Here is a 27,814-nt window from a genome sequence, read left to right as displayed (position 1 = left end):
GCCCCACCGTGGGCACAAGAAGGGGAGTCGTGGCCGAGAGCTTCCTTTGCTCCAAGTGAGCAGGACCCTCGCCAGGAGAGGGGCCCTGCAGGCAGCTGCCCTGCCCTGCCCTTGCGAGGATGGCCGGGAGGGACTCGGCGTCCCCCTTCCAGGGTCGCTGGAGCTAAGTTAGCCAGGCTGGAAGCAAGATGATGGGACTTCTCCGCCCCAACCTGACGGCATCTGCCGACCGGGTTGGCCTCGCGGCCCGGATCCTCGCCCTCGCGCATCCCGGTCCTGCCTCGGGAAGTTGACCGCTGGGATCCGCTCTCTGCGCGCGGCCGGCCAGGGTTCGGGACTCGCTTGCTTGCTTGCTTGCTTCCGAAAGCGAACCAGGGCTACGATGAGCTCTCTGGGGAGCAGGCCGCAGCCGCCTAGGATTCTGGGCACTACCTTAGACATCCAGGGACACAGGAAATTAGGGGCAAGTGAGGCGGGAACAGAGCTGGGCTGTGAAAGAAAGCTAGGATTGCCTCAAAGGCTTGACCGGAAAGTTTGGGGTTGATGAATGAGGTTGGCTGTCCGTGGGGACTGCTGGGAGCCAGCGAGGTCTTAAGAACGGTGAAGGGGCGTTGAGGGGCTGCACGGCGGCCGGCACCGTCTGCAGGAGGCTCTCTTTGGATTCCAAGGTCATATTTCTACCCCCTTTCGGACAGCATGGGCCTCCGAGCCACCCAAAGCGAGGCACCAACTGCCCTTCCTCAATCTAGCTGCGGGCAGGTGGGGGTGGGGGGGGGTGTTCAAAGGGAAGGTTAAATGTCGGGGCTGATCCTTCAGGCGACCCACTAATGCAGACTCGACTCTGAGCACACGGAGGTCACCCGGGCCGTCAGCCCAGAGCCGGGAAACGGGAGCTCCTTCCTCTAGGGAACAGAAGAATGAGAAAAGACCATCACACAACCCAGGCTTGCTGCCCAACTCCCGGGAGCTCCAGGGCCCGATGGAGGGGAGTCAGGGAGATGCCGGTGCAGCTGGCAGCAGCAGGCCGCGGGCAGAATCGGGAGCCTTTTCGGGTTTTGCTTGGGAGCTCCCAGGCTGGCTGAAGCGCCCCTGCTCTGCACCCGCCCCAGCTGAGCTGTGGCTGAGAGGCCAGCATGCCTTTGCCTGAGCGCCTGCGGGTTAATCAGTGTGGAGCAGCGTGGATGGCTCCGGGACTGAAATCTCTGGCTTGCAAAGCAGGCTGTAGGTGACCTCTGACCTTGGGCAGGCCTGCCCCATCTAGCGAGACCCCACAACGTACAGCCTTGGTGTTCCCCCAAAGAAAAACGGTGCCTTTTGTGTGTACCCACGGGCCCACCTGCTTGGCTCTCCCCCAGAAAGATCAATTATCTCATTGGCTGGCACCCTTTCCTCTTCTCGAGATGTGAGGAGGAAGGTAGATTCCAATAAGCCTCCAGGTTGTGCTGCTGACTCCTGATTAAGTGGCCACGGGAGTGTGGAGTGTGTGGAGACAAATCAGGAGCAGTCATTTGAGGAGAACCTAGCCAAGCATTTTCAGAGCTTTTGTATCTCTGGGTTGGCGGGGATCTCAAGTCCAGGGGCCCAGGGATTGCCCCCATAGTCTTTCACCCCTCCTTCAAGTGAGATCACTGGTTTGCCAAATGGACTCAGAGTTTGAAGCAAAGGAGAAGATCTTTACCCTGGTTCCCTACACTAGCCTGGTGATGGAGCTACTACAGAGAAGCTTAAGGTGCCAGTTGCCAGCCCAAAGTCTAGCCTGTGCAGCATTTTTTGGCATGCGTGTGGGTTTGTAATGCACAAAAGACTGCCAGGATCTGGGGGTAGAAGTGACCCAGGCCTCTTAAGGGGGGAGGGACTTGGGCAGCATTGTGCGTGGACTCGGGCTCTCTAGGGAAACTCACACCCATTTCCCTCTGAGGCAAGAAAGTAAATTCTATTAGTTCCAACCAACCAGGACTTTTCCTGTGCCAGACATCCTGCCATGAGGAAATTTTAGAGCGAGGATGCCCAGCATGCCACCCTTCTGTAGGAATGTGAAGTTGGGCCTCCTTTCTTTCCTGATTTGTGCAGGAAGGAGCTTATTACTTTTGGGGACAGAAGCCTTTTGGTTAAAAAAGAATTGAAAATAAATAAAACCCTCTGGGAAAAGGTGAGTCTATCCCCCACTCGCACTCCTCAGGCTTGGACCTAGAAAAGAAGGGAGAGGGAAGGGTGAAAACACACAAGCTAGTTCAAGCCCAGTTTGGGGATTGAGGGAGAGAGAAAGAGATCTTTGAGCATAGAGAATTGGAAAGCCTTTGAGATAGCAGAGCCCCATTTGGATTTGGCCTGTGGTTCAACAAGTTAAACAATCGCTTGTTCTGTGGGCTGGAGTGTCAAGACGGGCAGACGTCCTCATTGACAGAGGGCGTGCTGTGTTTGTCCAGCCTGAGACCTTTTCAATGACTGTTTGTCTTTCTAGGCCAAATTGAGAGTTGGGGCTGGGTGGATCGCCTCTGTTTGGCTGTTCCACTGTCTTTAGCATTGCCTGACAGATTGCAAAGGTCCCCAGGATGGGTTTCAGGCTTTAGGATAGCCAATGGCTTGGTAGCATTAACCACAAAGCGAATTTGATAAGGAATGCAAAATAACAGGGGGATTGGGAGCTATTTCTGACATTCCTAACTAAGAAATGGAGACAACCAGGACCAAATGATACGAATAATACTTTTTTTTTTCTATTCTGGTGAATTTTATATTAACTTTAAAAAATCAACCAATGATGATTTCCAAATGGGCTTGGGAGCGAAGCCATGGGATGGTAAGGGTTCCCATACCACCATGAGCAAGATCTACAAATTTACAAAGGAATTTCTCTCTTCTCAATCCCAATTCTTGTACCTCAATTTTTAACTTGCCAACATCCCAGAGGACACCCAGGCCTCCCGATTACATTTTACTAAACTCAGTAAACTTAAAGAAAATAATGGGAATTTCTCATACAATAAATTCAAATTCTAGAAGTTAGAGGTGTTTGAATGCTGAGTGGCGCTTAAATTCTATCTGCAAAGGAAATTAACACGAGTTTCACCAAAAAAAAAAAAAAATCGAGCAGGGAAATGATTTTTAATATTTTTATTACAAAGCTTATATCATTTTGCAATAAATATGGGTAGTTCCCAGCAGATCCTTTCTTTCACTTTTAAATTTGAAAATGGTCTAGGAAGGACTAACATTCTTCAGACCAACACTGATACATTCAAGGCACACAATCTTGCCATACAAACATGGATGAAATTGTTTGACTTAGTGACTGCCCCTCTTTTCTTCCCAAACAGGCTCAAAGTCAGAAAATGAGATACAAGACTTCCTTGGTGATGAGGAAAAGATTGCGGCTTTACCGAAACTCCCTGAAAGAGTCTAGTAAGTTAAAATCCTCTTTCGAATATTGGTTTGCTGAAGTTATTATTTTTTAAGTGGGAAGATTTGTTTTGTCTTTTGATTATGTTGGGTTGTGAGCTTGGAGGTGTTTCTTGAGTTCCAATGAAACTGAGAACAACACCTTGGTGTTTGATGCATTTGCACACAAATCAGCGACACAACGTCCCACCAGCAGCCAGCTAATCCCCCTCAATGCCTACTCATCTGGACATTCTAGAATTAATATTTGACGACTCTCTCATTGAAACAACAACCCCTGACCTTCTGCAGTTCCACTGTCACATTATTCTATGACATATTCATCTTGAATTCATTTCCAGACGATTTGATTGGAATGAGGTTTGACATGTATTGGCTTCCATGAAAGGAGCAGACTTTGATCTTGGTGATGGGGTTTACATGATATGCATCATCTTTACCAGGGACACCAGCCTTCTGCAATGTGGCGGCAACTACGTTCCCACAATGTGGTGTCTGAACAGGGAGTGACTGACAGCCGCTCTGTCAGGAATACCTTCATTGTGAAGAATTTAATTTAATATTCCATTTAGAATAAGCATATGATTTAGGGTTGGGTGCTTTCCCTTCCAGGCGCTTCTAGTTTCCCTCATTTCAACTATACCACCAGCTGATGGTTGCCTCCAAGGTATTCCCTAGTTGGAAGGAAAAGAAACATTCTTAACAAAAGTTAAATGGACAACTCAGGAAATGGCTTTCTTCTATGATTTTGGGATAATTTGATGACAGGGTTCTCAAGAGAGATGTGCTTATTATGTAAATTCAGTTGTTTTAATTCCTCAGTGCTGTTCTGGAAGATCCTTTGACCATGTTTCTTAATCTTTTGTTGAAAAGATATTTAGCAGAACTGTTGCTTGGAAATTAAATTTTGTCCAAGTATATTTTCTTTCATACTCAGTTCCCTTCACGATGATTAGGCCCAAAGTTCCATAGCAGAGGAGAGGAATAGCTCCCTTTATCTCCAGAATCCTAGATCTCATCTCCTTTGTACACTTTGGGCTAGGACATACGGTGGGCTCCTGGTGCTTAAGTTATTTATTTGTCTTTTTCATAAGACTGGAGACAACCTCTCACCACAGGAATCTGAAGTCTGTCTGTGAATAGCCTATAAAGAGACTTTTCCCTTGTTTTGGGTGGTAACCTGACTAGAAACAGGGAAGAAATGGTTGAACAAGTGACAGCAGATCTAGACACAGACCATTCAGACAACAAGGCTTGTTTTGGGTCAGGCTCTGTGCAGTGGCCCTCAGCTCCTGGGATCCTGCTCTATGCATAACCTGCAACAGATAATCATCATTTAGCATTGCTTAAAAGATCAAAGTGGAAAAATAGCCCAGCTATTGATCCGAAACCTCCCCTATTTCTTTCTTTCCAAAGGAAAGAGGTCAGACATCCCCCTATTGGAGCCAGGATAGGGAGGAGCTCTGGCAGATGTCATATTTCTATACAACAGGACTAAAAAAATCACTTTGGTATATGCTGTTGCTTTGACCAGGCTGAGGGAACAAAGGTGCCTAGGTCAGGTTTCTGGGCACTGGATGGATGTTTGGCATCTGGTGGTGGAATCTGTTCCAAACAGGTCCCTACAAAAGCCTCCAGTGCTTCTTTGACTTCTGCTGAAGATCTCTGGGCTGCAGAATGTCTCTCTCTCTCTCTCTTTTTTTTTTTTTTTCCTGCAAATCCAGCGGGAAAGTGAATTCAACAATGCTCTACCCCCCCCCAGCATGGTTAGAAATAGAATGCTCCAGCCAAGCATTTGGTATTGGGAGTCAGGGTGCTGAGACAACCTTCTGAAAGAGAGGAACACCACTTTTCAGCCTGCCCTATCAAGTCAATGAAATCTGGATTCCTTGCCACCTGGCACTGGAAGACTCAAAGAAACAGCTCTGAAAACTAAAATATGCCTCCCTGCCATCAGTGTCCGCCTGTCCTCTACAGTTACTTGTGTACTGCTTTGGGGCTTCTTTCAGAGATATGCCTTGAAGACCCTTATGTAATCACCCAGAGTTCCTGGTCTTTAAGTATTAGTGGGTAAATGGATTCTTTTTTTTTTTTTTCTTTCCTCTCCCTGTCTCTGTCCCTGGGAAAATGTCCCTCTGGGAGAATTCCTGGCCTCATTTCTGTGTTTAGCCAACGTGTGAACCATGTGGCTCCAAGGAACTTGTAAGGGTCTGGCAGCCTTAGTGACCTGCAGGTCAAGTAACCTCTGGCTACTCAAGAAGTATCTACCCAGGATGGTCCATATGTTTTTAGTGCTTCAAGAGAATGCTGCATCTGGGAAGGAGCTCCATGGGGCCAGGTTACTGTCGGCAAATTTGGCTGAATCAGATACATCTGCCCTTTCACTGTTGGCACAAAAAGCCACACACATGTTCAAAGTGTTTCAAGGGTAAAGTTAGTACAGTGTGCAGCGTATTAACATCCTAAAGTATAAAACCTCTGCTTCTTATCCCTAAAGTCTACAGAGTCACTGCTTAGAACTCAGGGGTCCACAAACTTGGAAGGGGGAAATTGCCCCTCTATTTTCACCACCTTCTAATGGAAAGTTACAATTTTCTTCTCATACATGTGTTGTTAACAAAAACAGGACTGTTAGAGTTCACTGACACCACAAGGCTTCCAAAAGGGTCCATAGACTAAACCTAAATACCGGCGGCGTTCTCTGCTGTTATTCAAAGCTTTTGATGCAGGTGAGGTCACAGTGTGTATATTAAGGGGTCCATTTTTATGCAAATCAGATTTAATGAAAGCGTAAATGGATGCCGAGTTTGACAAACATCCTAAACAGTAGCTTATAGATCACATAGGTTCAGGTGGAAAGGAAAATATTTTTATTGCTGGACTACTGCAGAAGTATCCCTGCACTTAGGCCTGAATGCTACAGGAGGAGTTGGCTAAGCTTCATGTTGAGAGATAGTTGGGAGAAACAGCTGGGCAAGGGTTCCCAGGGAGGGACACACTCCTTTTGAGTTTAGGGGGTTTATATTTTTTCTGGTTTTGTTTTTTTGTTCGTGTGTGTTTGTTCATTTGTCTTTAGGAGCCCCTAGTGGGTTCAGCTCAGACTTGCCTAGGCAACTGCAACATTCAACAGACACTTGGGGGGGAGGGCGGCCTTGAAACCACTCTGAGACCCAGCCTGGCCATCACTTTGAAGAAGGGAAAACAGGGCAGAGGACAGGAGAGGAGGCTTCTGTGAGCAGAAAGGTAAATCCCAGAAAATGAGAGTATGGGAGAAGGTAAAAGCCAGGAAGGAGACAAATCCTCAAAGTCTAGTCTCAACACTAAGTAGAAGTCCTTGGTTTCCAGAGCAGAAGGGATTTGGCTGTCAAAAGCTCTCCTTCAACTTTTTCTTTTGTCTTCTTTCTTTCTTTCTTTCTTTCTTTCTTTCTTTCTTTCTTTCTTTCTTTCTTTCTTTCAATGCTAACGCAGCATCTATTGGTTGCGTTGCTTAAGCTCTTCCGGCCAGCCAGAGGAGCAGAAAGACCTGGACTTGTCAAAGCCGAGGGAAATTGTGGAAGTTAATCCCTCGCTAAAATGCACCCGAGCAGGGAACAAAGCATTAAATGAAGAAAGTCTCAAAGAATCTGCCAACCATTATAAATAAGTTAATTATTTTAAAAAATTTAAAAGAAACCCCCTTTTACTGCCTAGGAAATGTATAAGAATAGTTCTTGGTGCTGGGAATGGGTGGGGCAGCTCAATCAACTCCGAGTCAGAGTTCCTTGCAATCTGTCCAAACTTCTCACCTCTGCTAGGGATACAGGGTCTTTTACTCAATCCTTAAAACTTCTCTTAAAAATCCAAACCTTTCTTTGCTTTGGAGTCGCTTTCTATGGCCTCTAGGGAGGCCCAAGTACTTAAGTTGGCATTTTTGGCTGCAGAGAGCAAGGCAGGCGTCAGGGCGAGCAGCCCTTTAAATCGCCAAGCTGTGCAGCCGGCCCTAGCCGGTCGGAGGCACAAACAAAGGACCCCCCCACCCCCGCCCACCTCCGTTTGTGCACCGCTAGACCAGGCCCAAACTGAAAGGTTTGTTTTGTTATGTTTTTTTTTTTTTTTTCCCCGCCGGCCGACCCCCACCCCAAAACGGTGGAACCTCAGCCCGGGAGGGCGTCCCGGGACAGCAGGCCATGGTGGGGCCGCAGTCCCTCGCACAGCCTGGGTGGGGGACCTTGGCGTCCCCTCTCCCCAGAGCCCTGAAGGCTGGCGAGGAGAGAGGCAGAGGCTCCGGCCACAGGCAACAAGTGGTGAGAGCTGAGTGGAAGTGATCCCAGGGCCCTTTCCCAGAGGCTCCGTTTGGCTGCAGGGTACGGAGCTCAAGACCGTGACTCGGGGAGACCCCGGGGTGGGGGAGGGCCTGTTTCCCCCTGCGGCCTGCCCCTCGCCTTTGTTTCTTTGGCCAACGGGCCGGCGAGGCGGAGTGATTTGTGGCGGAGAAGATTCTTAGCCCCTCTCCGGAGGGTGGCTTGGGTTCGAGGCCAGCCTCTCTCAGGTCGTCACCACCTCTGGCTCGGGTCTGGCCCGGATTCCTGGGTTCACGCGTCTCCGAGGGCGGCTGGCCCTTGGGGAGGGGGGGGGGCGCTGGCAAGGCCAAATGGAAAGAATAGAGTGGGGAGTGGGGAAAGGGAAAGAAAGAATAAAGAATCCAAGGAAATGAGAGGAGAGAGAGTTGAATGGCGCACACACACAAAATTCGGCGAAAGCGAGAAAATCCAGCTCAAGGGCTGCTAGCCCAGGGTTCCTCCAGTCCAGGTCGGAGAGTCTGCAGCCCCTGGGAGCAGGCCCCCGCCTCCTGCGGCTCGTGGGCCGCGCCGCCCGAGCAGGCCTCCACCCCGCGCCCCGCGCTGCCCCTCGGCCCCGGCGCGGCTGCATCTGCCCAGCTGATAACCCGAGCCCTCGGCGTCCGGCGCAACACCCCCTCCCCGAAGTCGCGGCGCAAGAAGACGCAGCCCGGCCCCGCTCGCTTCCCGGAGCAGCGAGGCCGAGCCGCTCCACTCGGCTTTCGAGAAAGGAGGGGGAGGGGGCTCGAGAGGAGAGAAAAGAATCCGTGCCCGGGTCAGAGCGCATGAGCAGTAGGAGCGGAGACGCTGGGGGTAGGGTGGGGCGGGGCGGGGCGGGGTGGGGTGAGGCGCGGGAGCAGGAGGGACTGTGTGTGTGTCTGTGTGTGTATCCGCGTGCGGCGGGACCTGTCATTGCTGACGTCGGGCCCGGCTGCGGGCCAATAGGCGACCTGGGTGATTGTTCCTCTCCGCGGGCCCGGGCCGCGGCCCCGAAGCTCTATTCACTTCCTCACGCGTCCCGCTGCTACCTCACTAGTGCACGGGGTTTCAAGTAGGCATTAGAGACCGGGGGAGGGGGGGACGGACAACCCGAAACTTGAGGGAATCAAAAAAAAAAAAAAAAACTTTGCATAAGTTGTTTTGTTTTGTTTTTGTTTTTTGGTGGTGGGTCTTTCCCCTCCCCGCCGTCAGGTGACTGGTGTGAGCGGCCTGACCTAGGGAGGTCCGGGGAGCCCGGACGGGTGCCTGCAGGCCGCGCTCCCCCAGCCGAGCCGGGCGCTTAAATTCGTATTCGTGACCCGGGCGCTCCCGCACCACCGGCCCCTAAGACATCACCGCTTGCCTCACCTCCACCCCCCTGCGGGGCTCCGCGACCCCGAGCGCCCCAGGGAGCTGGCTTCCAAAGCACGCTGGGGGCGCAGGTCGGATCCCTCCGGAGCAGAGCCCAAGGCCCCCCAGAAATCCACAGACTCGGCCCTGCGCACCCCGCTGCCCCTTCCACCTGCCCCGCAGCCTCGGTCCGTCGCCCGCTCGCGGAGCCGCAGGGGGCTCTGCCGAACGGCCGCGCAGCCGGCCGGCAGCGGAGGCGCTTGGCTCCGCGCTGGCCACGCGGTTCGCTGCCGCCTCTGTCTGGCTCCCGGTCCCGGTGCTGACGGCAGAGGCCGTGGTGTGGCTGGGCTGGGCCTGCCCCCCGGGGCCTGGTGGAATGCTCAGCCCACGCCGCCTGTCCTCACGCGCGCTATTTGTCTCGACAACAGGTAGCAGCTCCGGACACCATGGCCCCCAGCTTGCTGCCGCCTCCAGCCCCTCGGTGTTCCCGGGCCTTCAAGAGCAGCCGCCCCAGGCCTCCCCCAGTGGCACTTTGAACGGACTCCTGCGTCTGGGGCTCCCTGGAGACATGTACGCGCGACCTGAACCCTTTGCGCCGGGACCCGTGGCCCGCAGCGACGCCCTGGCAGCTGCCGCGGCCCTGCACGGCTACGGGGGCATGAACCTGACCGTGAACCTCGCCGCGCCCCACGGTCCCGGCGCCTTCTTCCGCTACATGCGCCAGCCCATCAAACAGGAGCTCATCTGCAAGTGGCTGGCAGCGGATAGCCCCCGCCCCCGCGCCTCTGCTCCAAAACTTTCAGCACCATGCACGAGCTGGTCACGCACGTCACCGTGGAACACGTCGGCGGCCCGGAGCAGGCCAACCACATCTGCTTCTGGGAGGAGTGTCCGCGCCAGGGCAAGCCCTTTAAAGCCAAATACAAACTTGTAAATCATATCCGCGTGCACACGGGCGAGAAGCCCTTCCCCTGTCCTTTCCCGGGGTGTGGGAAGGTCTTTGCTAGATCAGAAAATCTCAAAATACACAAAAGAACTCACACAGGTCAGTATTCGGCACTGTCTGTCTCGTGCGGACCCTCTGGGGGAAGCAGGCGGCCTCTTCTGGGCCCTCGGGGCTGGATTTCCTCAAGTTCCATCTGGGAGGAGGGGGGGATATCTCGGTGTTTCCAGGAGCCAAGTCCATAAAATATTAATTACGCCCTTCTATTAGAGTCACAGAAGTTTCCTGAGGCTTTGTGTGGGGAGGATAGTGCGGGATTTCTGCTCTCGGGGAGGAGGAGAGTGTGAACGAACGTGCTTGGGTGTCTGCGTGTGCAAATGTGTATACCCTGATCATCCAGTTTGATTTTCAGGTTTTAAAACGGCACTGTTCCCCCCCAAAGTCGTAATATATGCGACCATCTAATTTTCCTGGTCTTCTTGGAATCCTGGGTGAAAGTACTCTTCCAGGGGAGGGCTTGACAACCTGGCCACCACCTGAACTGAGGGGTCATCAGGCCCTTTGTGCCTTCTTTAGGATTTAGGGTCTCGTGGGATAACTTTGCTCTCGTTTCTGGAGCCTTGGTGACCTGACACTTGGGACTTTTGACAAACCCTTTTGCTTTAGCAGAGACCCAAGGAGACTCATCTGCCTTAAATGTCATTTACCGAGCTGTTAAGTGAAATGGGGACATGTGTCAACCACATCTGTTAGTTCTAGTTAACAGAAAGAAAAGGAGCCCGCTCAAGAGCATGCAAAGTTGAACTCCTCTGGCCAGAAGCATCTCTAATTAATGCAATTGCAAGGAGAAAGTTTTCACACTTCCCAGAACAGCCTGTGAAGTTACATTAATTAGTTTAGCAGTCGACGTTTGTACTCTCCCTAGCTAGGGTTTCCTGCCCAAACTCCCTGGAAGTTTAAGAAGTCAACATCTCTCCTCCCCTACTTTGGGGATAGGAGAAGGGGGCTAGTAGGGAGAGGAGAAGAGAAGTTCCAGCTTGGTGCCTTACTTCTCTTACTCTCTTGGCGCTCTACCTTACTCACCTCTATTCTTAGTGGAAATATCAGCAAGTGGTAGAGTCAAAAGACTCCCCCAGGCTGGCGCTACCACAGAAAGAAATTTGCAAATCCCGTTCTCTCCCCCAAACCCTGCAATCTCTCCGGGAAGGTCCCTGGCCAGGACACTGGCACAGGCGAAGTCCAGACCAAACTCCACTCTTGGTCTCCCACTTTATTTCCGTGGCATATCTAGACACGCAGTCTTCCCCGAACTGTTTCCAATATCCTCCCCCCACCCCCTCAAGCATTTGTTCCCCCTTCCCGCCCTCAGGGTTTTATCCCGGGGGAGGGGAGGAGAAGGGAGGCCCTGATCACCTCCCACAGGCTCGCTGCTCCAGGAGCTGACGGCCTGTACTGCGAAGATAGACGCGCAGTCCTGAGCCAGAGAAGGAACTCATTTTTAATGACAGGGGTTTTTTAAACAAACAAACTTTTACTGCTCTTTGCCGGCCTACTGTTTGAAGTCCATGAAGCAGAAAATGGTTAAATTCTTAGTGCAATCGACCTACAGCAGAGAAGCAAGTTCAGTGCGCCCGTGCTGGCTCAGGTTTGCGTCTATTCAGGACAGAATTGCAAGTGCGTCCTTTCCACTGGCAGTCCTGATTCATTATCGCTGGAGTTTAAAAAAAAAAAAAATCGACTGAGCCTCGCCTGCTCCGGCTTTTCCTTCAAACCCCCCTCCTAAGTAATGAAAAGAGAGACAGAGAAAAACAAAAACAAGACAAAAAAAAAAAAAAAAACCAAAATGTTTCTCAAATGGCAATAGACCTCACTACAAATTATTCATGAAGACAGTTCTCGATTCAACAGGAAAATAATTGCCTTTTCAAATATTAATGGCGTTTCATTTCCTCGAGTCGCGGAAGCGGCGAACAGGAGCCGATTCCTCAGGAGCTGAGATTTCCCGGATCGGAATCCGGGGCCGGGCCTCGCACGCAGCTGCCCCCGGCCCCGCCGAAGGGGCTCCCTCGGCGCCAGCGCCCGCAATCCCGGAACAATGGGGCGGCCGCGAGGGGGACGCGGGCCCCGCCGCCTGCCCCCCTTCCCGAGGCCCCCGGCTGGGGGCTCGCCCCACCTTCCCCGGCGGTGTAGACGGGGGCCGGGGCGCTGACGCTCGGTAACCCGGCGCAGCCACAAGTGCCAGAAAATGGCGCGACCGGACTGCGCCGCAGCTCCCGAACTTTGTCAGGCGAGCTTGGCGCAGGGCCGGGGAGGAGGCCTCTCCGGGCCGCTGAGCCTCTGGGAGGAGACTCCGCGCCCTCCAGGACTTAGCCCCAGGCCCAGGCCGCTGCGGACGGGCCGCGGGGCCCTGGCCCAACCCTGCCTCTCCCCACCCACCCATCCACCCACCCGGGGCGCAGCGCCCGACCCGGTGGGCAGGGAGGGGGCGGGAGGCAGCGTTTGGGGGGTGGGGTGGGGTGGGGGCGCGGCGTTAGGCGAGGAGTCCGGGGAGCAGCAGCTGGGGAGAGGCCGGGAGGGCGCGGGTGGGGGGCGGGGGCGCGGCCTCACCTGGCATCCCCGGGGCCTCCGAACTTCCAGGCTGCCTGGATCACCTTCAGTGCCCTGCTTTTCCCCTCTGCTCCCGGTCTGGGATGAAATCATTGTTTCAGTTTTACGGGAATGTCCAACGAGGTGCTCGCAAGTGGGATAAGTGTGTGGGGAATACTTGGGGAGGGGGGTGGTGGTGGTGGCACTCAACCTCACATTCTATTCCTCCTCTGCGCTCTCAGTAAATCTTGTTTTCTTTTGCAGGCCCTGAATTGCATGGTTCTTGTAAATGATCTTAGAAAGAAAAGAAGGAAGGGAGGAAGAAAAAGTTTTAGTTTTTGGCAGCTGCCCACAGGGATCAGAGGGGAGAAAACAAGGGGGCCAACAGGGACACTGGTGTTTTCTGCAGCTTTCTTGTTTTTGTTTTTAATAAAATGGTGCCGGTGTGCCGAGAAATGGCAGATGCCAGCACCGCCCCGTGTCGCACTGCACTAGCGGTAGTCCTGCAGGGGCAGGACGCAGCGACGGTCGGTGCCAGAACCCTGGGCTCCCCATCCGCAGCTGCACGGAGGCGAGGGCTGTGCGCAAAACTCTGACTCCGCCTGAGCTTCAGCTCGGCGCAGGAACAGGGGCTTTGTTTGTTCAAACCTGTCCCAAAGCACCCGTCTTTCCTGGAAGCGGCGGGAGAAGCGACCACAAAGGCAACAGTCCTCCGGCCATGCCGCTCTTTCTTAGCCGGACGCCCGGTAGCCTTCCTCTCAACCTAGGGCGCCCAGTGGCATCCGTCGGTGTAAGACGCCTAGACACTGCCTCCCCACCTTTCCATCGGCAGCTCCGGCGGGAACCTGGGCTTCTGGGTGCTTGGGGTCCTTCCACCCCCACACTGCAGCGAAGCCAGCCGCCGGCGAGCTCGGGGCTCGGGGCTCGGGGCTCGGGCTCGGCTCGTCCTGGCCAGTGCTTCCGCCCGACCGCGCGCTCGCGCCTCGCCGCGGCTCTCCGGGGCCCCGCACGGCGGATCCGAGCCCCGCGCGCCTCTACGCGGCCGCCCGCTCGTGCTCCGGGCCCGGCCGCCTCTCGGCAGCTGCGCTCCCCGCGGAGCCGCGGAGCTCGGGAGCGCGATTGCGCGCGAGGCCTCGGATCGCGCCGGGCGCGGGCCGACCCCGCGGCGCCCGCCTCCCGGCTCCGGCCTGCGAGGCCCGGGCGCCGGCCTGCCCGGCCTGGGAGGCGACCGCACCTCTGCGCTCAGCGCGGGCCGGGGGAGCCGGCTGCCCGCCGCGGCGTCTCCGGGAGGCCGCCGGGGATACTATCGCCGGCGCGCGGAACTGGAGGGACCCCGGACGGTTTCGGCAAGATTCGAGGGATGCTGCTAAATGTTTGCCCTCAGGGGGTCGGAGGGAAGGGGGAGGGGGCTCCGCTTCCCGTAAAAAAAAAAATCGCGTCTGAAGTGAATCACTGCTCAGAGGACCTTTCCCTGCAGCACGAACGCACATGACGCACACGCCGCGTGTGCATCGGGGGCGCATCTTGAAACCATTCCACCGCCTCGGCGTTTACACAAAACCTACTTTAGGGAACAATTTTGGCCGTGGTGGGGTGTGTGTGCGCGCGCGCGTGTGCGAGTGTGTGCACGCGCGCGAGGCGACGGCAGAGAGACGCGTGGCTAGAACCAGCAACTTTCAATGGAGCCGACGCCAGCTCCTCGGTCAGCTCCCTTCCCGGGCAGGGGGGCGTCTGGCTCCTAGTGGAGGAAATTTGGAGGAAAACAACCAGAGTGGGTCAGGACGGAAACTCGACTAAGATGGAGTCCTTGTCGCTCCTCCCCCGCGCCCTCCCCCTCCCCCCTCCCCCCCTCCCCCCTCCCCCCCCCCCCGGGCCCGGCGGGAGAGGGGGAGGGGAGGCGGCGCGCCGGAGGCCGATCGGGGCGCGCTCGGGGCGGGAGCAGGGGGTGCTGGTGCTGAGACCCGAAAGGCAAGGGGTTCCGGAAAACCTTCTGTGCGTCTCTAACCCCCCCCCCCAAAAAAAAAGAAAGAAAAGAAATTGCTTAGGGCGGTGAGGCCCCGCCGGGGCCACGACCCGCGTACACTAATGTCTCTGCGTTGCCTCCACCAGGGGAGAAGCCCTTCAGGTGCGAGTTCGAGGGCTGCGAGCGGCGCTTCGCCAACAGCAGCGACCGCAAGAAGCACTCGCACGTGCACACGAGCGACAAGCCCTACACGTGCAAAGTGCGCGGCTGCGACAAGTGCTACACGCACCCCAGCTCGCTGCGTAAGCACATGAAGGTGCACGGGCGCTCCCCGCCGCCGCCCAGCTCCGGCTACGACTCGGCCACGCCGTCCACCCTCGTGTCGCCCTCGTCGGACCTCGGCCGCGAGCCCGCGGCGGCCTCCTCGGCGGCGGCGGTGGCGCGCGGCGCCGACCTGAGCGAATGGTACGTGTGTCAGGGCGCCGGCCCCGCCGCGGCTGCCCCCGCCGCGCCCCCGGGCCCCGGGCCGCCACCTGGCCCCGCCGCCGCCGCCGCCGCCGCCGCCGCCGCCGTTAGGGTCGCCGCTGCGGTGGCCGCTTCCGGTCCCCTGACTGCTCGGCTAGGCGGGGTTACTGAGGCCTGACGACAGGGCGAGGGAGGGAGGGAGGCAACCCCTGAAGGGTCGAGCTCCTTTAAGGTGCTGATATAATGCCCCTCATTTTAACATGCAAACGTGGTTCCCACATTGATTGTACAATCACGCCCAGCACCCTCCCCCCACCCCCCACCCACACACAGCCGCCCTCGTGACTGGGGAGCATGGCACCAGTGTTTGGGTAGAGAAGGTACAGCCAGAGACAGGCAGAAGGACAGAAAAATACACATTAGGAGAGTTTCTGTGCAAACTTGGCAGCTGCAGACGGTGACATTAAGGCCACAAAATCCTCTCCTGGTTCACAGAATGAGAACTGTTTTCCTCGAGGCCTGGGCAGCTCGGTTGCCCCCCTACTCCTTTCCGAGCCCCCATTCGCAGCCCCCTCCGGAGTTCTGATGGCAGAAGGTGGCAGAGGGGATTCCTGAGCCCTGGTCTTGCCTCTTTCCTTCCACCTTGCCTCCCTACATTTCCCCCTCTTTCAGCTATCCTTTGAAACAATGCATAAGTCCCAGATCCTAAATTTTCCAACTATTGATACAAAGGAGATAAAAGGGAAAGGGCTTTAAGCACCTAACGTCCAGCATCACATGCCACTCTCCCACAGACTGGCCCAAGCACACAGATATATCGGTCTGCCTGTCTGTCTGCCACGTAAGCGTTATATGCTTGGGGTAGGGTGTGAGTCCTAACAACAGAAAATGCAGACAAAAGAGCGCTGGAGGGGCTCCAGGATTCTATACTCTGAAGCCTCCCGGTACCAATTACCCCATCCCTCCCACCACCCTCCACCCCTTATAGAGGCGCTGCCTGTGGAATCTTGTGGGTGCTTGGCCCTGGGGGTGCAGAATGGGCCAATGACGTCACTGAGCCAAGGCCTCCACAGTGAAGGGATCTGGCCTAGGCAACAGTGTCTGGATGGATCACGTCAATTCTGTGATGATCTTTGTAAAAAAATCTCAGGATTGTTGGTCTTCTTTCTAAAAAGCTGCCTGTGTGTGTGGTGGGGAGTAGACGAGAGAGATGAACTACAGTAATAAATGTTTTAGAGGCAAACACCCAACGGATCTAGATAGAATGTGTATTCGAGATACTGGGTACCAAGTCCCCAGATAAAGAACCAGATATTGGGGGCAGAGGAGAGGAAAGTCTTTGCAACTGTTGCCAAGCAGGGGAGACATCGGCCTGTTTCCCAGTCTCCTACCCTCTGCAGGGAGGATGGGGCTGCCCCCAAATCCTTACTAACATGAGGGTGGAGGACAGAAAGATAAAGAAGAGTGAAAAAGCTTGAGTAGGCCTATCCCAATCCCTTAAGAATTTAGCCATACGTAGGGCTGTGGTAGTCCCACCTATGGGGAGCCACCAAGACTGGCCAACAAACAAGTCCTGGTCCTGCCACTCTGCTGGATTTTCTTCCACACTCTCCTCTTCGGATACTATTAGACAATTCTCACTCCTGCCCTGCAGCCCCACCCTTTCATCAGATAAATAATGTCCTAACTGTAGTGGGGTTGTTTTCGTTACCCCTAATAAAACCCAGAATCGGTCGGAACACATCCTTGGTGTATACATTCTTGTGGAAGTGGGACTGCAATCCCCTCCCCCAGCCCCCTCGCCGTACAATAGCGTCCAGAGGCCGCCTGGCCAAGGGCCGCGGTCTGCAGCAAACAACCGGTTCCCATCGGGAAACACCCGCCCCACCGCAAGGTGCAGAGGGCATCTGAGGAACTTGCTGCTTCTGACGTTGAAAAATTCTCCCCTCTCCAAATAGGACTCATTTCTTCCTCTTCTCTTCCAGGCCCCGGTTTGCCTTCCACTCCAACCGCAAAATAGTGAAATAAAATAAAAATGCTTGGTCGGCCACTAATAGCCTTTAATTTTTCATTTGCTTGTTACAGATGTCCACCGCGTTGCTCGCAAGGTAATCTCGCCCAACGCAGCTGAGCGCCCGCATCTAGCGCCTGCGACATCAAAGGGTCCGCGCACAAAGCAATGTTTCTTCGCCACGGTGCATCTTCATGGTAAGTTAGGATTTCTATGGCAATGGGCAAGTTGCACTGAAATCCTGAAAGGCCGAGCCTGGAGCCCGTCCAGGCTTTTCATTAAGGACATAATATTTACGTCTAACAGGCCTTTTTTCTTGTGTATACAAGTATATATTTTTGTTTGACGCGGACTAAATCATTTTCATTTAATTTCCGGTAAACAAAACCCACGCGAATGGGCACTTGTTCCCGATCATAATAAAAATGGATAATAATGTGAGGGAAGAAAAGGGCCGCTTGAATCGCCGCTCAGCCCCCTTTGTTTCTGCTTTCTGCGGTGATCAGAGGGCGCATTTGGGTTTGATGGCGAGTTTCTAAAGGCGAGGAAATGGTTTGTAAGAGGGGAAAGAAAAGGAGAAAGGTCTAATCAAGCTCGGGTTGTTCAAAGAGTCGGGTTTTGGGGTTGAAAGTGTGAGTTTGACGGTGCATCAGCATGCCGCGTTAGGCTCGCCATGGAAATGCGCGCGGGGAGCGGCCGCTTCAAAGGCGGCACACTTCACTGCAGACACTCTATTAAGATACATTTGCGCTGACCTTTGCTTTCACGCCATTTAATACTGTCACTGCGTTCTCCAGTATATACTTCCTCTTTGGGACCAGCCTCGCCCGCGTTTAGGGGTTCACCCTGCACTCCTCTGGGGAGGAGGGGTCGCTTTGGTGCCTGGGCCGCATTCAGGAAAGGGTGAGCCGGACTCCACACGTCCTGACTGCGCCCCAAAGAAGCTCCAGGGTCAAGAGTAAATAACTTTAGGCAATCTCAGAAGCTTAACAAATGAGCATCCCCAGCTGGATTTTGTGCAAAGCATCTCTGCAATTTGAGCAGAGTGGAGGCCTGAATTTGAAAGGGACTTGTGGAGAGGGCACCCTGGATGAGTCTGGGGAGTTCAGAGTGTGCCTTTGGGACATTTCCACTCTGGCCCCCAGAACAGCCCATTCTGCTCCTCCATCCCAGAAGTCTCTTGAAGCCCCCCACACTTGTTTCTCCCTAGCATGGGGCATAGGTTACCCCCTCAGGCCTACTCTGGCCCTGGGCATGAACTCAAGAGCCCAAGGCCAAGGGGATAGGGAAGATGGCAGGAAAGTTAGAAGTCCATGTTCCCTTAATTGTCTTGTTGTTTATTTTATCCAAGTACCCCAGTGAATAGGGGAAAAATAAACACGGTGAAAAAAAAAATCAAACAGTAGAGTCTTCTTTAGTGCCAGTCCTTGTGGTTGAATAAAAAGGATGGTCCGCTTTCTATTGAGCTGAGAAATCTTTGAAGTGGGAGTTATTATCTGAGACATTCCTGCTTGTCGTCCTAACAACGCTGATGAAACGTAAAAGGTTCTTTGTCAGCGATTTGTTCTCCTCTCTGTCAAACTCCCTCTGCCCGGTTAGTTTCAAACCGTTTCTAAAGAGATAAAATCAAACTTCTTAAAAAAAAAAAATACATGCACACTACACCAACTGATAACTTTGGGACTGAGTCCTCCTAAGGAAAAAACAAAAGCAGCACAGAGACATCAGGTCCAAGGTCTGTGGAGGTGCGCAGATGTTGAGGGGCCCTTTGCACTGGCTCTGGGACGTGGGGGAAAGAATGCAGAGAAGGTGTAGGCCAAGGGTACACACCCCAAGAACACACTGTGTGTCTGCTTCTCTCTGCACTGGCCTGCACTCTCATCAGCCCCAGTCAGGTTACTTGGATGAACCTCCTTTGGGGACTCCTTAAACTCCCAATATTCTTGCCAAGGATCCTTGGAACCTAAGGCTGCAGCCAAGCAATTGTTAATATTTTCTGCTCCTTCAGAGACAATCTGTCCTAAAAATAGACCCATTGTGTATTTCTTCCCACTAGCAGCAAGCAATCAACAAGCCCTCTCTGCCATTAATAGAAAGTAGAGTGGCTTGAGGGAGAGCCATTTTTATAATTTCCTGTTTTCTTCAGAATTTTGGCAGTTGAAGTTCAGAAAGTTCAGTTTACAAGATAGTGTCCCCAAAGTGCATGCAAATACCCTCCTCCCATCCACATATGCAGTTTTCATTTAATATTGTGCCCTGGGAAGTAAATTTCACCCTGTCCGGCCTTCCCCCAACTTCCCGACGTGGTTTTAAAGGTGGTTTAAATAAACAAGGATGTACCGGCCTCCCCACTCTGTGTGTGCTGAATCAATGATTTGTAAAGAAGTTTCCCCAAGCTGTAACCCATGCTGTTATTATAGTTGCTGCAAAATGTTGTCTCTTATATTGATTTTTATTTGTTTACTGGAGGTCCCCATATGTTTGTTTATATTGCTAATTTATGGGAAAATGTAATGATTGCAATGAATGTGAATTATACAGACAGGCAAATGTTTTGTAATCATAAATTCACACACATACACACAAAGCTTGACTGAAACCTTAGACTATTTGGTACATCTCCACCCACACTGTTTGTGATTTATCAGCTCTCCTTTTAGATCCTTAAATTATGAACTAACCTGAAAGGAAAAAAAAAAGTTGTTATGTATTTGATTGAAAGTGATTGTTCAATGAAAAGCATAGTTGAAAGCTGTGGCTTTAATCTTGCTGTAAATATGTACAAATGAATTAAAATCTGTGATTCTCTTTCCCTCCAAAGAGCGTCGTGTACATGGAGCTCCGTTTTGCTATTTTCTTTGGTAATAAATGTTGTGATGTTTCCCTTCCTCTTTTGAATTCGAGTGTCCTGTTATTGCTTCATCTCCCAGGGAAAGATGTGGGGCCCTCCTGAAGCCTCCAGTCCCTTTGCTGGCCTTCCCTCCCGGTTTTACAGAAACACGTCTGGAGCCAGGTTGTTCAGGGTAGCAACACGCAGGGACCCAGTAAAGCGGCCATTGTGAAGGAGGCCACCCTGGCTCCCAATTTCACCCCAGTAACACTGACACTCAACAACCAATTTACATTGGGGGGGGGGGTAGGTAAACCGAGGCTCTCACTGTCTTCCCACTGCTCAGGCGCGGTGCCCCCTCTCACAAACCACCTTTGACTTCCCAGGCAAAAGCCTCTTTCCTAGTTGTGGGGAGGAAATACAGGGAAAGCAAAAAGAGAGGGTGAGCTGGCTTCAGGAAGCCCAGCCTCTGCCCATGGGTCCCTCGGCACAGCTGCCCGCAGGAGTCTTCCCCCCTGGATCCCGCCCCCTCCTGCAGGAGCGGGTGCTCAGCCCTGAGGCGCCCTTCAGGGGGCGCGAAAGGCCCAGCCAGCAGACTGCAGGCCTCAGCCCCCCCGGACCCTTCCCTGCGCCCCGACTGGGATGCTCAGTGGGGTTTGGCATCGGGTGCAGAAGGCCTTCTTGGTCCTGCCACCTAGAGAGATTATTTCAGGTGCATCAGAACCTCTGGAACCGCCAGCGCCTTCCTGCCACCTCCAGGGCGCTCGGTGGGCCGCCAGGGCTCGGGCGCCCCCCGCGCCCCCCGCGCCCCCGCGCCCCCAGGGTGCGGGCGCCGCGGCCTCTCCCAACCCGCGCGCGCGCCTGGGTCGGGCCGGGGCCCCCGCTGCGCTAATAAGCGGGAGGGTGGCGGCTCTTAGGGTTGGGGGCCTAGGTCCCCCGAGAAGCAGCAGGCCTGCGGGGGCTGGATGGAAGGCCCCGAGCCGCCCGCGTCGCCCGGAGCCTCCGAGGAGGGCTGCCGGGGCGTCGGTGCTGCGCCGCGCGCCCCCTCCCGTCCCGCGCGAGGAAGGGCCCCCCTCCTGCGGCCCGGGGCCAGCCGGCGGGGCCTCCCGAGCCCGCCTCCCCGAGAGGGCCTCATCGGAGCTCTTCCGGGGACGCGCTGGCGGCGCTGGGGCGCCCCTGGGGGTGCGGGGGAACGGCCGGCTCCCCGCCTTCGAGGACCGCCCCGGGCCCGGGGAAGTCGAGGCAGGCCACAGTGCGCGGAGGGAGGGAAGGCTGCCCGTGCACCCCGTGCCCCTCGGGCTCTGGGACATGCCCGCGCCCCTGACGCTCGGGAAGCTCAGGCTTCCTTCCAAGAAAACCTTTTTTTTTTTTTGCAGAAAGTTGAATGGTGTGACTTTTGGCGCGTGGGGTTGGATTCACCGGTCCCCAAGTGCCCCCGGGGCTAGCCTCACCCTAGGGACACACGCATGCATCCTATGGGGGTTCCGCGCTTCCCACTGCGGAGTGCAGCGCCAGGGAGCGGTTTGGGGGTGTCTTGGCCTGCCGGTGACTCCCACCCAGCCTTTCCTCCCGGCCGTCCACGAGCCAGGGCACCAGGGAAAAACCTCCTGCGCGGTGGGAAGGGAGCCTTGGCCAGGAGCCAGCCTCTCAGGCTTGACCACCTTCGGGGCTCTGCCCCCGGATAAGTGATGACACCGCCTCGCGCTGCGGTTTCCTCATCCGCTAAAGTGGGACTTAACCTCCCTCCCAAACTTCTTCCCAGCGTTAAATACGACGACCTTTGAAGCATTTAGCATTGACATGTTATGTGCCTGTTGTTACTGTTATTATTGCTTCTACGACTCCGACTTTATCAGACACGTCCCCTAGTTCCTCCCAGAATCAGATTCTTCAGACCTTACTAGAAAATGTGGTACCATGGGGTGGGAGGGAGGCTCAAGCTCCAGAGCGGGGTGCACCTTTTCGGGCACCCCCCAGGCTAGATGTGGATTCGCCATCCCTGAGAGTTCCAGAGCCTGATGCTGCAGGCCACTAAGATAGAGACGTAATTTATTTCTAAAAGGCCCAAGAAAAATGAGAAGGGATCAGTTTATTTCCGTGCGGAGTGGAAGCAGAAGAAACCGATTCATCTTAATGTCACCCCCTTGACTTGTTAAGACCATGGCACTACAGTAAACTCTATGGCCTGCCCTGCCCAGAGGTCGATTTATTTTTGTCATAAGTGTCTGCAGCCAGCCTGAGGTAGGTGGTGGGTTTTTGGAGGCCTGGGTGTAAAGGGAGAGAATGTGCAAGTGGGGAATAAGGGTGACCCAGGACAGAGCATGTGAACAAAAGTCACACAAAAGATGCTTTTCCAGGAAGGCATCAGAAGGCGGTTTTTTGTTCTCTTTTGTTTAGATTTTTATTTTTAAATAATCTCTACACCCAAGGTGGGACTCAAACTCATATCCCCCAAATCAGGAGTTGCACGCTGTAACTAGGGAGTCACCCAGGTGCCCCAGATCCCTTTTTTTTTTTTTTTAATAATGATAGTCTTCTCGTACTGAATTTTCATTCTGGGAAAATTAATAACATCTTGGTCCTCAAGTGACCATAGTAGTATGTTCCACTTGTCACCAGCTTCCTGTCTGGGCATCAGAACAGCACTGCTTTTTCACCTGAATATCTTCAATGAGGAAAATGATGGAGAGTCTTCTAGGAACTTGATTAAGTTCAGATCCCAAAACCATTTGGGAAAAAGAAACTCATTAGACAATAAGGAGAGGTCTTGGCGGTTGCCTCTGAATCTTCCAGTAGCCTTACAAATGTCCAAAACAGCTGCATAGAAAAAAAGAGAAAGAAAAAAATTACCTCAGGATGCAAGTTAATCAAATGTAAATATGACCAGGGAGATGGATTTGAAACTTGTCTTGCATTTTTGGCTTCTTTAGATCCAGTGAGACTCTATATGAGCCAACATTCAGGGCAAGAATATTGATCAATTCAAAACAAGTCAGGCAGGGCTGTACATGGTTCTGAACCTCATAATGAATGGGCAACCTTGGGAAATGTTTGCAGAGGGAAGAAACCAAAATTGGGTAAATCTGTATAGTTTTGGCTGTACCATGCAGTTGTAGAATAATGGCACAAGGAAGGGGTAAAAAAAAAAAAAAACCACCAGCAATATTATCGGATGATTTATGCAAAGTATCAGAAGGATGACCCAGTTTTTTTCTTGTTTGTGGCTGACGGTTGGCCCATGCAACATCAGATTAGCCAGATGAAGATAGTGTTCCTTGCCAGAACTGGGGAGAAAATGCAGACAGCTCAAGCTCCTTGGCTTCAGCCACTGCAAGGGTTTGCTCAGGGTTTAATGGAGGTCTCTAGCTTTTGCACTCATCATATTCAGTAAGTGTTAAAAAAAAAAAAAACGCACCCAGCATATTAGCGAAAAGTGTTTTGCCTGAAATGTGCGTATTTCGAAATCCTGAATAATAGGCGTCTGCCCCTGAAAGTTTGCTTATTTATTTCCTTTGAGAGAAATGAAGAGGGTTGCCTAATACATGATGCACATAAGCGGTTCTCAATCACACTCCAGCAACTTTCACCTGAGAAAATTTAAGTGTTTCAAACATGCTATAAAAATTTTCCCCTACGTTTTCTGCGGTGCATTTAGGAAGCAAGGACTCCATAGTCAAATGCTTTCTATCATTCAAAAAAACCTGCCAATTAAAAAAAAAAAAACTGTTGTAGAAAAACAGAGCTTCCTTTAAGTGTGAAATATCATTTCATTGTAAAAAGTTAAAAAAGGAGCGGTAATCCAACTTCCGGATACTGTTCTGAATTATTTCACCAGACCCTTTTAAAAGGGGATTAGCAGGGCTTTGGGAGCAAAATCCTTCTGTTTTATTCAATCTCTGATTTTATGTTATAATTACGGGTTGTAAAGACTCTGGAATTAGTATGCAGGCACCGTCAGGACACGATGCAGGTGCTATTCTAATGGTTCAGCTTTTTAATTAAGAAAAGAGGTAAGAAAATTGAATCATAAAAACACTTTTGTGAGAGCTGAGAACATTGAAGCGACTGCATGAATAAAGCCTTTATACCTTCCCCTGACAGGTCAGCTACCAAGGCACTGACTTACGACCTTTTCAGGGCCAGACAATAGTTAACAGCTTTCTCACCTTGTCCCCACCAAACCTTCTCTCCTAGGACAGATCTTATGGAAATTGCTTTAAGTAGCTTGACTTCCACAAAAAAAGAAAAAATTGCAGTTGGGACAGATACATGTCCATATTGAAAGGCCTATTCGTAGGTTCCAACCACAGATGTCTGTCTTGTTCTCTGGATCCCTTCTCATGAGTGGGGGAGGGGGTGTACAGGAGGCACACATAGTTTATGGGGGAATGGAACCTGTCCTGAAACACCCACATAGACAGAAGCAGGACCAAGGCCAATGTAGACGCCTCCCTCAATTACTGGGAAAACACAACAGAAAGAGAGGCAGAGGCTGCAAGTCCTTCTGCACTTCTCTGAAATGGACTCTTCTTTAGAGGGAGAGATTTGAGCTTGAAAGCAATGCTCTTCTTGAAGGCATCCTGTCAGTGACTGTGTCTTAGTGCTTTGTAAGTTCCTTCAGCTCTCCAGTCACCCCCAGATGAGCATCTGTGAGTAAAACTGTTCTTGCTCATGAGACACCAACACAACTCCCCCAGCTCTCCCCCAGAGTGATGCTGGAGAGCCTCAGACCTTGAGGCACTCGGGCCCTGGAGCCCCCATGATTCTCCTATCCTAGGCTTTGCCAAAGCCCAGAGCCTGGATCTGAACTCTCAGGGAAGCCCCCACTCTGTCTTCCTTGGGCTCCAGTAAAACTCCACCCATCACTCCTCCGTCCACCCCCTCTGAATCTGGGGACCTGGTCCAGGACCAGCAACCCAGGCCATGCCCTTTCTGAGGAGGCCGGGCTCGCCTGGGCCCAGCCTAGGACAATGCGAGTATTAGGATATCAGCCGCCCTCGCAATGATCACGCGTTCAACGATTTTGTTTTCACGGCTGAGGGGGCTTTTTTCCAATGTAAATCAAGCGCTTTAGTTATTAAGGCCGAACACTAATCTCCAACAACCTTGACATAATGTGGCCGGGCGCGCCGGCCCACTTCGCACCTGCAGTCTGAATAGGGCGCCTTGTCAATGGGGGACACGCTTGTTGCCCCGGCTTGCAAAGGAGGGGAGTGAATAAGTCAAGCTTTGTGAATGCCCATGCGCGCTCTCCCTCCCGCCTTTGATCACGGAAAATGTCTTCTAATTTGTCCCTTTTTCATTGTAACAACGTTTTCAAGGCTCTTTCTATTTTTTTTCCGAACCACATTTTTATAAAGAACATAAATCGCCCCCCAAAACAAAAGGGGCGCGCCCCGGCCAACTGGCGCCATCCCGCTTCAGTGTCTTGAGGCCCTGGAAAGTTTGTTGCTTCTTGAAGCTGGTCTCCCAGCAAACACTACCTCGAAGGCCCCCAGAGTCTGCAGCTCCAAATCCTGACTTCTGGAAGGAGGGTGGGTAACTGGCTGTGGGAGAGGAATGTCGAGGGTACTCTATTTGGGGGGACAGGAGAGAGATCCGGCCTAGGGTAGGGATCAGAAGGGTTTTGGAGCTAAGATTCATATGGGCAAGACCCAGGAACAGATGTGTCCCTAGAGGATGTTATGCCACTTCTTGGCCTCTCCTGAACTCAGCAGGCAGTTCCTGGACCCCGTGGAAGTGGAAATGGGTTAGCCACCTTTTATTACACAAGGCAGGTGTAGGTGCTCCCAGCACTCTAAGCAACAGCTTCTCTCCTCTCATCACCCTACTCCTGTAATCAGCAGTGGTCCTGAGTTCTCCACAGAACCGGGTAATTGGGGGATATCTGGAAAGGCTACCTGCCCAGAGACACGCCCCCAGGTCTTCTGTGGGAAGCCGGAGCCACTTCTCCCCATTAAAAACCCTACAAGAAAACAGAATCAATGCCATTTATTCAGGGCCATGAAGCAACTTCTTTGTGGAATGTGGATTTTATCTGGGATTGCAATTCACTCAAAGTCTTTCTCCGTGAACACAGGCATTAATGACGCTGATGTCTCATTTGGTGGGATATTAATTATCCAGTTACAAATCAATGAGCAACCTCTGCTTCTCCCCCAACTCTACTCCCCACATTAAGTTTGGATTTCCAAATGTTTGGGGGAACTTCTTGCCGGAAACATTTTTATCCTAGAGTTTTAACTTTATTCCTTCTCCTAGATTAAATAATTTTTCTTGAGGCAGGCTGAGACTTTTTTTTTTCTTTTTTTCCCCCGTTAGTCATTACTTCAGTGCAGGCTTGGGGTAAGAAAACTAACATAACCCACTAATACAGTTTAAAACACTTTGATGTCTTGCCAAGAAACACTTCCTTCAAGAGAGAAGTCAACATTTGTTTTTCACATTAAATGGCGTTTAGTTGCCAGTGGAAAAAAAAATAATTCTAAGGACCACTTTTTAATTCGATGGATAACAACCGCAGGGGTCTAAAAGAAAATAACGACGATAGCTATAGACACAAATAACTAAATTACCAAAACGTTAGTATATCTCCCGGCTTCATTAATATGTAACAGACTCCCCAGTTAATCTCCAAAAGCTAGTGTTCCCCCTGTAAAATAGCACTCTGGGACGAATTGTACATGAGATCAATCACTGCTAATGCAGGAAGGTTTACTGCAGGAAAGGGGGAAAAAAAAAGCTATTTACACCTTCAAATAGAAGCTTTTCAGATTTAAGTGTAAGAGCCATACATCACCAAGAATAAATGATTATGAATTGGTAAACGCGCCCTCCAGCGATTAGCTATGCGACGCTATTTATCATTTCTTGGGTGGTGATGGTGGTGGAGGTTTTTTTTTTCTTCTTCTCCTTTGGCTTCTTTTTAAAATCATCTGACTGTTCGGGAAGAAAAGCTTGACAAGCAGAGGAGAAGGGGGGAAAAACACCGCGGGAAAGTTTGTTTTTGCATATACTCCAAGTCATCAAAACATGGCCATGCAGATAGAAACAGGGTCAGATGTGGAGAGCGGAATAGAAAACAATGCAGCCCTTTCATTGTTTCATTTATTAGGAGATCATTTGCCTATTGACGTTGACACATCAGCAGGTGTATTTTTTTTCTCTCCATTCCCTCTCTTTACTGATCCCCTCCCTCATTATATTTCCTCTCTTTAGTCCACGCATTCAGGAAGTTCACTATCAGTGCATTCACTTATTTATTTATGTATTTATTTATGTATTTATTTATTTATTTATTATTTATTTATTTAGGAACTTTTCTCTGTGTGCGTGCGGGGCGCCGCAAGCCTGCGCTGGTGTGCGTGGCAGCGAGCCTGCGCAGGGCTAGGGCGGGAGCCCGCGCAGCCACAGTTGTCCCGGGAAACGGTGCTCCTGCCAAGGCATGGGGTCAGGGACTCCTGGGGACCCCGCTTGCTGTTTGCAACACAAAAGCATATGCAGCCCCTAAACATTCCAGGAGAGACAAAGGCTGCAGCCGAGGGCTGACTTAACCCTGGTTAAAAGTAACCCGGAGCCCACCTCCTCGGCCCAGGCCGGCTCTGGAGGCCCCGGGGGAGGCTCGGGGACCCGGCCTTGGGGCCAGGGGCGCCCGGGCTTAGGCACCCGCCGGGGCTGGGACCCGAGATCGCCGTGGGGGGTGCGGCGGGGTGGCGAATCCCAGCGTCGGGGGGCGGGGGGCGAGCGGGCCCCCTGGGCTGCGGGCTGCTCCGCGGCGATGCCGACGACCTCGGGGACCCTGGGCGGCCGCGCGAGCTCCACCTGAGGACGGTGGAAGCCTTAGCGCTGTGGACGGTTCCAGAACCAAAGGTGTAGCAGGAGGCAGGGGAGGGGAAGGCTCACCTGCCCACTGCTCCGAGGCGAGGAGACCACATTAGGCAACGGCCCACCCTTCATAGCTGGATGGGACTCC

The 27,814-nt window shown here is 52.7% G+C and overlaps 1 protein-coding gene and 1 long non-coding RNA gene across 3 annotated transcripts; one reads left to right on the top strand and one right to left on the bottom strand.

The window, feature by feature from the left end:
* The first annotated feature begins 847 nt into the window (after positions 1–847).
* Positions 848–19,910, top strand: ZIC4 (Zic family member 4). Its single transcript, XM_025448983.3, is given in 7 exon segments — positions 848–2,117; positions 2,120–2,149; positions 3,318–3,402; positions 9,473–9,811; positions 9,814–10,089; positions 14,683–15,001; positions 17,087–19,910. Coding segments are annotated over 7 exon segments (1,164 nt in total). The 5' UTR covers positions 848–2,003; the 3' UTR covers positions 17,088–19,910.
* On the bottom strand, positions 11,467–13,509 carry LOC112661112 (uncharacterized). Of its 2 annotated transcripts, XR_004808692.2 has the most exons (3): positions 13,392–13,509; positions 12,595–12,867; positions 11,467–11,698 (listed from the first exon to the last, which is right to left on the bottom strand). It is a non-coding gene; the product is annotated as an uncharacterized LOC112661112 (long non-coding RNA). The 2 variants fall into 2 exon arrangements; XR_003137437.3 differs by having other exon boundaries at positions 12,595–13,480.
* Positions 19,911–27,814: the final 7,904 nt, after the last annotated feature.

The sequence above is a fragment of the Canis lupus genome, chromosome 23, assembly GCF_003254725.2.
Source record: "Canis lupus dingo isolate Sandy chromosome 23, ASM325472v2, whole genome shotgun sequence".
Lineage (NCBI taxonomy): Eukaryota > Metazoa > Chordata > Mammalia > Carnivora > Canidae > Canis > Canis lupus.
The sequence above is the reverse complement of the archived record's forward strand: the minus strand, read 5'-3'. Positions and strand labels throughout refer to the sequence as shown.